Here is an 8,786-nt window from a genome sequence, read left to right on the forward strand (position 1 = left end):
TAGACTGAGAAATCTGGATGGGGTGAAGAGGCGTGAAGGGACGGAGGCTGAGTCCAGGGCCACTCCACTCTATTCGGGTCAAAGGGTTGTCAGGGAGACAATCAGAGACATAAGCGATGCTGGCAACAAAGCCAATCTTCAGGAGGTGTAGGCGGTGGAACGATATATTTATGCTGTAATCTTTCCACAATGCTTCTTGTGGTGATGGTGATGATGGTCAAAAGAGCTCTACACTTGGCCTCCTGGTGCCTCAGGGAGTCTAGATGAATGCTGTGGACTGTACTGCTGGTATTGTCTGGGAGTGCCTATGCCCACAACCTTCTTATTGTCCCTGTCAAGTGCACAGTTTGTTAAATCAAAGATAAAGATTCTTGATTGGGTTATCCTGCATTGTAAAATCTTGTTCCGGCCACCTAAAACCTGACCCACTTGCCCGGTAGAGCAAGAGGGTCAGAAATCTACTTGCCCAAAGTCAATTTTCACTTACTCAAAATTGTTTTATTTATTAGCAGTTATCAAATAACTCTTAGATGCCATGCAAGCTAGATGCTGTCGGCTCTTATTATATCACCCCAGCGAAGTTTTTTCGCAAACTTGACGTGCCTTTGAACGACCCCGTTTTATCCACCTTGCTCTCAAACTTGCAGCACACAGCGTAATACATTGCTGAAGTTTCTGGAGTCAGTTTTTCACCCACCCCACTAAACTTCTGTTTCCAGGACAAGTGAAATGCTCGCTTGCACTTCAGCCCATGAACTTTGTCTTTACCCGCCGCCATTTTCTCGGGAGTGCCCGAACGGTATTACGCATTGTGAAACTCTCAACAGAGATGTGAAGGAAGTGAGATGGCTCACTCCTTAGCTACTTCTATCATCAGCTCAGAAAAAAAAAAGTGTATTTAATTATGTTTTACCACTTGCCCTATCGTTTGTGTTGCTGTGTGGCCTATCGGGCAAGTGAGTTGCTAGATTTACTAGCCCGACTTGGCACTTTACTTGCCACGGGCAAGCGGGAAATCCTTATTGTTGAGCCATGCCCAAATATAGCTAAATCAATCGTAAAACGTACTTTATTCTCATACCACCAGTAAAAGCCGAGAAAATCAGTTTACGTTGGTTTTCAATCCACTGTACCCTAAATCTAAAGAAAATGGAAAGGACTGTCTGGCATTGTAGCTGTAACTTGACTAAACTAGGGTTTATTATTACTAATTGCATTACTAACGTTTATTATTATTATTATTATCAATTAATCTGCCAATAATTACTGATTAATCATTAATCATTTTGTCTGTTAAATGTTACAAACTAGTGATAAATGCCTGGCATAATTTCTCATAGCCCCATGTGACGTTTTCACATTGCTAAATATTCAATGATATAAGACAGATGAAAGAAGCACATCCTCTCTTTTGAGATGCCTGAACAAGCACGTGTTTTTAATTCAAATGATAATTCATAAAGTGCTGTTATCCTTTGAAAAACTCATTGAACTGCTCTACACACATACATATGTTATATTTGGATGCAGAAGTGTAGTTTTTGTTTGTCAAGATGTAAGCAAACTAAAGCAAAAAGGCTTAAAACATGCACGAGGTACATGCAGTAGTGTGAGGTATCCCAAGACACTGGCAGATGTTTGTTTGTTTGATGCATGTTTAGGCTGGTCGTGACATGAGAAGCACTTGAAAATTTTGAAGGAAGCAGCAGTCATCTTTCATGGAATCAGAGTAGCTCCAAGCAATGTATAAACATTGCTGTTGAAAAAAAAAATAAAAAATGGATGAAGCCATGACACCGGGCTGAAAAAATATGTTTCTGTTCTGCTCCTGTTAAATGAATAAAACTGAATTCAAATAGCTAAAGAATAACTCTACTGTGACAGTGTCATGTTAGTGTATGTCAAAAACTGATGTGTATAAAAGCATTAAATTGGAATTTTAGTGGTTCGGGTGTGGGAGGTGATGAAGCCAGACAGGCTGTGTTCAGGGTGACACCGGAAACTGTTTCCGAGCCAATTTAAAGAGTCGGTTAAAAAAAATCTCGAAGCGTATTGCTGGGTAATTGTGATGGTCACAGCCACACAGGGTAATATCATTCCGATTCACACTCTCTCATCTCATTAGTTTACTACCTACACAGGTTCATTTAATTTGCAGCCAACTATACCTTTACAATTAACATCACTTATTTGTGTTTAACCTTATATAGTTTAGATTCACACATTAACACTGTGAGGTTACACATATTATTATTTGTTATATTAATCATTTGTTTCTTTGTTTGAGTTGGCTGTTGGGGGAGCTGACTTCCTGGTGGAGATAGGGGCGTGGCTGAGGACTCAAACCAAGTGCTGCCATGAGGACTCAAACTGGGCCAAACCAAGTGCTGCAATGTTATGGGGGGGATTTGGTTGTAGTTAGTTCTGCTTGGTATTTAATTATATTTTGTGTCCATCTTGTTTACCCCTTTGTGTTCTATTTTGGTTTGGCTAAGCCCTATATATATCTGCCCTCATGGTTCATTGTTTGGGTTAGTTTTGTTCAGTTAACATCTGGTTTAATAGTGGGAATAAGTATTGTTATATTACTTTAACCTCTTTTTTGTTAGACCTAGGTATTCAATTATTGGTTAATAATGTTTTGTTATTTTTTGGCTGAATAAAAAGCCCAAATTAGTTCAACAACTCCTGTTTCCTCGTTGCTTCACTGCTTGGTCCCTTACTGAATGCACCAATAGCACTCTGCTGGTTTATGTTGACAACATATAGATGAAAACAAAAATGCCGTTGCCTCTTGTCCAACCGAGTCAACCTCTGCTCTGTTGACTCTATACTTCTGAGAAAAGTTGGAAAAGCAGCTGCAAATCTTTTCCTCAGAACTTCAAACAAAAGCATTATGAGTAGGAGTTATGCACCAAACCAAAAAGTGTAGAAGCAAAAAAGCAAAACTCCGGTGCTTTTTTGACAATAGACGCTAGATGGCGCTGCCCAAACACTTTCGCCATTTTGGACTGAAAACGGCAATGAATCCATAGACATTAATGTATAAAAAGACGTCTGTCAATCAGAGGATAATGTTTTTTAAGTAAATCAACTTCCCAGAATGAACACTTAAATAGGCCTCATTTAAATCATTGTGTCTTAAAAGTTGTAAAATTAACTAATAGCTGAATCCAGAGTTATTTTCCTTGGTATAATGAACATGCATCAGACCCACGAGACTGCACCACCCTGCACGCTCATATGACATATCCAGTTCTGCCAGCTGTATGCCACTGTAATTATGGATATATTGGATGTAATTCATCACTTTTATTATCTTATAATACACCCATGAGCTGTATGCTGTAAGCCTGTACCGTGGTGGATGTATTAACGTCTCTGTTCCCAAACAACCAGCTATCGGCCAGTAGCTAGCAGTGCTAGTAGCATGACATCAACAGAATTGAATGTAGTTGAAGGCTATTTCCTATCGCGCACGGGAAACCCACAGGGCTGAACCTCTTATACATCCATGGTCTGTGGTCTATTGTACATATATTTTGGAAATCCTTGACATGAAAAAGTTTGAGATTGCTCTTGAAATCTGTGTGATGGATTTTTTTATTCATGTACATCCATTTATGTCCATCGCTCACTTTATGCTCCTCTGGGAAGCCGCTGGGCAAAAAAAGTTAAATAAATAAGTAAGTAAGTAAATAGTTATAGTAGTATGCATATTTATAATATTTGTATTGTTCAACACAGAAAATTTCTATAGAAACATTAAAAGTATGACAATAGAATAGAAATAATTTTGTTTTAATTTTGTACAGCACTTCGTAGGCGGACATTTTGCTGATGTCCGGTAATCGCTTTTAGTCCAAAATGGCATAAGCGTAGCTCTGCTGCTGGGCGCTGACGTTGCAATGGAACGAACAACTGACATTCACTTCTTAGCAATATACATTCTTTGACCAAACCGCAAAAGGGCAGCAAGTCTTCTCACCAACTAAAAACAAAGCCCTGCAAAACAAATCTATAATCTGTCAGTATACAGCAGCACGGAAAAAGTGTACTTTTAGTATTGATTTTGACTAATAAGTATTATTTATACATTTTCAATCATATTTAACTCTAACCCTAAGTTACTGACTTGAGTACACAACATAACTAAAGATACGTAGTATAAAGTAGTATAAATTGTTTAGGAGGGAAATTTCACAGATAAAAAAGTTTTGTTCAGCATTGATACTTCTGAAAAACCAGAAGATAACTGAGTAGATAGGTTAATAGTTTTCTTGAGTTTCTCTCTTTCAGTGTAAATGGATGCGAGTTTGCTGGTTACATCATTGGCATGTTGAATTTCCAAACTATCTAGTTGTAACAGGTCTAGCCTTAGGTCTAGCTTTACAATTTAAATTTGTGTCATTTTGAACTCAAAAGTTCTTCAAAAAGTTTAAAGCTGAATTGTTTCCCCACCATTATACAGTGAACCCAAGCTTGAACACCTCTTTATTTGGTGAGAAGTGATCTTTATATGTTGAATTCAAAGATTCAAATTGAACAAATTAATCATCATCATAAATTAGCTGCACTAGAAACACAGCCTAAAAATGCTAAATAAAATAAAATAAAATAAAAAAAAGGCTTATGGAAAAGTAGATGAAAATCTATAAAGATCAATCTATAATAAATGCTCTCATTAGCAGAGAGCCTTGCTTTTTTGGCCTCCTGTACTGGCAGAAAGGTTTTTCATAATGGGATTGGAGATTATTTAATTCTTAAATTGACAAACTGGAATCTTTGGACTCCATTACCTGCAGCAGCTGGCCTATTTAAGAGCCAACAACCCCATAATGAACAAAGCAGTCGACTTTCCACAGATAATACTATCCACAGCAAGAGATTAACTACTCCTTTATGATACAAGTCACAAAAGTTGGGTTTCCCTCATCTTTACACCAATCCTAAAACTGTCCTCATAAAAAATGTATGTCAACAGCAATAAGAAATAACTGCACAAGGCCTGAAATCTCTCTCTCACAGAGAGATCCTGTGAGGACACTGTATGTCTTAACAAAAAAAGAAATAAGAGTCTTGTGAGTCCTTTTCAAATTCAATGAAGATGCACATTTAACCAATTACCACCAATAGGAAAAGCATGCAAGCATGTGAGTCAGTCGGTTTAATGGGAGACTTCAAACACACCGGCAGTGACTTATAAAACTAGGTCTGAACACATGCCACAAGATTTTGGCACAAACTTGGCATAGCCTAGTTGTTTCAGAGAAGCTACATGAAATTCGCACCATCTCCAAAATGGGTCACTTCATAAAGTTCAAAATTAGGATATTAATAGCCCTCAACCAACTTGTTTTTTCCAACACCTCCATCACCCCGATGTCTCGACTAATCAAGTAACTTGTTTAATAAAAACACTGTCAGACTATTAAACTTCATATAACTTTGAAATGAGATCACTGGGCAAACAATTTGTCATTCAAAATGTATTTATCAAGGGGGTCTACAAATACCTTAACAGGGAATAAGATTTTAAAAACATATAATAATAATAATAATAATAATAATAATAATAATAATAATAATAAATAAAATGTATGTTATGACATTTTGGTCCGAGATCTTCAACACTTAACGTAGCATATAATACTGCTACGATACCAGTCCCTTGTTGACAAGGCAACTTATTATTTTTAGATGGAAACATCTTCTACCTCTGACTCTCAATAGGTGGGTGAAAGATCCGTTTCTGTCCATTGGTTTGGAGAAACTTCGATTACCCCTTAAGGGTTCCCTTAATTGTTTTGAAAAGCCTTGGAAACCTGTCCTAAACCATATTGAATCTCTGCGTGGTTGTGGCAACTGAGCCTCCTTATTTATTTTCTTTTTGATTGTTTTTTTTAAAATGTACTTTATTTATTTTAGCTATTAGTGTGATATTGGTTATTTCATTTATTTGTCTTACTTTTGGCGGTGGGACGGACAAATGGATGAAAAAAAATGACTACTCATTTGATATGTGATTTATATGCCTTGCAACGTTCTTCCAATTAAAAAAAAGATATGTATAAAAAAAAATAATGAATCCACTGTACACTGTAACGTAGTTCTGTTCTGCACATCTGTAATGTTAAAGATAAATTATGAAGACTGTGTCAAAGGTGTTCATTTAAGTATAAGGTCATATTTTAATCAGATGTTGTTGGACCTGGTTTAGAGAGGTGTTCATTCAACTTTATGGTCATTCTCGTGGCTGCAGATTGTGGCGCTGTTGAATTGTTATGCATTATACTGAAAGGTGTTTCAAACACTTTTGCCCAACCCATTTATATCAACTAGAGTAGATTAAATATGAGTTTTATCATTAGGTTTAGCTACCTTATAAACAGGAGTGTATAGGGTAAGTGGACCTTTGAGCTTAGATTAAGCATATACATTAAGATAATATCCATATCAGGAATATTAAGCGTACAAAGCTAACCTAAAGTAATAAACACTTCAGCTGTCAAGAATCTGCTGAACAATGACTATTGATTTGACAAAAACACAGCCTTATCTGTTACATAATTATCTCAAAGCAGGAGGTTAATATTTTCTAAGTGCTCCTGCTGTATGTATCATCCTCATTTTGCACTTTGAACGTTATTGGGGGGAGGGGGGGGTCTTATATCATTGTCTGCTGAGCTGACCCTCTCTTGCATAATAATGCACTATACTAATTTTTATTATATTCACTTTTTTTAATAGTCCTGTTTCACAGATGTTAGCCCGCACTATATTCAGTTTTAACAGTTTTCTTCATCTCCTTGTATTTTTATATCTGGTATATTTTTTTGTACTTCTTACTCTGCACTACTAACTTTTTTACTGTTTTTATTAACATGTTTGGCACTATGGAACTGTGATGTTGGAAACTCGAATTTCCCTCGGGAGTTACTATCTATCTATCTATCTATCTATCTATCTATCTATCTATCCATCTATCTATCTATCTATGTACTGTATCTATCTATCTATCTATCTATTATATGCACTAAGTTACCATGACTGAGGCTTCATAAAAAACCCTTTAAGTAAAACAAATCAAACAAAAAAAAAGGCGTGTGTAATGCGGATTAATTGTAGAACATGTCATGAGGTTACCATAACTAAATAACCCAAGAGAGGTGTATAAATGTAGAGCTTTTGGTGATGATCAGTGTTGTCCTCCCACATGATGAAACTGAGCAGTCTCTGTTGCATCATCACGTGGACTCAGCTGCAGCTATGTAACACTGACAGCCTGCTAGCTTATATCAGCTAACTAACAACAGATATGTCCAATACACAACAGGAACAGGACAGAAACGATAGCTGGCAGTTACCTGCAGAAGATATTCTTCTTTTAGGTGACTTGTTAAAGCACAGGTGTGTAATGTAAACCCCCTACTAGCTACTGTAGTGTCGTTAGTGGCGTTAAGCTAGCTACACAGTTCAACCACACAGCTGAGTTACAACAACTCAAATAAGAAACAATGACACGTTAACATCACTTTATGATTCACGTACCCGTGTGAGTTGTCTGAGAGCGAAGGACAGCATGTTTCCAGTAGTCAGGACCAGAGGAAGAGGAAGAAGAAGCAGTCGCAGCTCGGCCAGCAGGAGACTCACCGCTGACAGGCTCCAGAGAGGCTGGCTGAAGTTGTTGGCAACGGATGGTTACGTTTATCCTGCCGCAAGGGCTGCTGGGAGTTGTAGGCCCCTTGTTTAAAACAGCAGTGTGACTACAGCAGGGGTCAGCAACCTTTACTATCAAAAGAGCAGTTTTAGGCAAAAAAAAAAGAAAAAAAATTTGTCTGGAGCCCCAAAACATTTGAGCATTTTGATGAAGGAAACACAGTTTATAATCTAAGTATATAGTATATAAGTCTAGTGCATTGAGGGTCAAGGTGCAAATGTATGATGGAGTATCAGGGCCACATTGTGGGAAAAAACATATGAGATTTCCAAAATAAAATCATAACTTTATACATGAAAAAAAAAAAGTTGTAATATTACAAGAATAAAGTCATAACTTTACAAGAAAAAAGTTGTAATATTATGAGAATAAAGTCATAACTTTATGAGAAAAAAGAGAAAATAACACTTAAAATTACAATTACAACTTTCTTCTCGTAAACCTATGACTTTATTCTCGTAAATCTTATGACTTTATTCTCGAAATCTAAGATTTATTGTTTTTCCTCAATGTGGCCCTAATACTCCGTCGTACCGTCGTACCATAGACCTACAAGAATGATGAATGAAAATGAAAATGTAAACAAAAAATTCATTTCCATTTTTTAAAAATCCACAGGGAGCCACTGGAGATGGGCTAAATAGCCGCATGTGGCTCCGTAGTTGCAGGTTGCAGACCCCTGACCTAGGCCTACAACTGTATCTGTCATTCATTAACTCCAATAGAGGTAGAAGTAATCTAAAATACCACCAGTGTGAAAAAAATACTACAAGTAAAAGTCCTGAATTCAAAATTGTACTTACACAAAGTTAAAGTAAAGTATTAGTGTCAAGATATAGCCTAATTAAAGTACCAAAAGTAAAAGTACTCATTATGAGGAAGATAAGATAAGATAAGATATTCCTTTATTAGTCAGCAGTGGGGAAATTTGCAGTGTACAGCAGCAAAGGGGATAGTGCAAAAAACAGACTATTAACAGAATTGCACAAGTGGAAAATGATATTGCACAGTGAGAATGGATAAATGAATGAATGAATGAATGACTGAATGAATGAATGAATGAATG

The 8,786-nt window shown here is 36.8% G+C and overlaps 1 protein-coding gene across 1 annotated transcript in view; it reads right to left on the minus strand.

Annotated features, from left to right (window-relative positions):
• Positions 1-7,715, minus strand: part of shmt2 (serine hydroxymethyltransferase 2 (mitochondrial)) — a 30,805-nt gene extending 23,090 nt beyond the window's left edge. The window contains exon 1 of the mRNA XM_074642407.1: positions 7,552-7,715. Within this exon, the coding sequence (XP_074498508.1) occupies positions 7,552-7,584 (33 nt within the window). The 5' untranslated portion in view covers positions 7,585-7,715. The remainder of the gene's footprint in view (positions 1-7,551) is intronic.
• Between the last annotated feature and the right edge of the window lie 1,071 nt (positions 7,716-8,786).

This window comes from Sebastes fasciatus, chromosome 1 (genome assembly GCF_043250625.1).
Source record: "Sebastes fasciatus isolate fSebFas1 chromosome 1, fSebFas1.pri, whole genome shotgun sequence".
NCBI classification, from domain to species: domain Eukaryota; kingdom Metazoa; phylum Chordata; class Actinopteri; order Perciformes; family Sebastidae; genus Sebastes; species Sebastes fasciatus.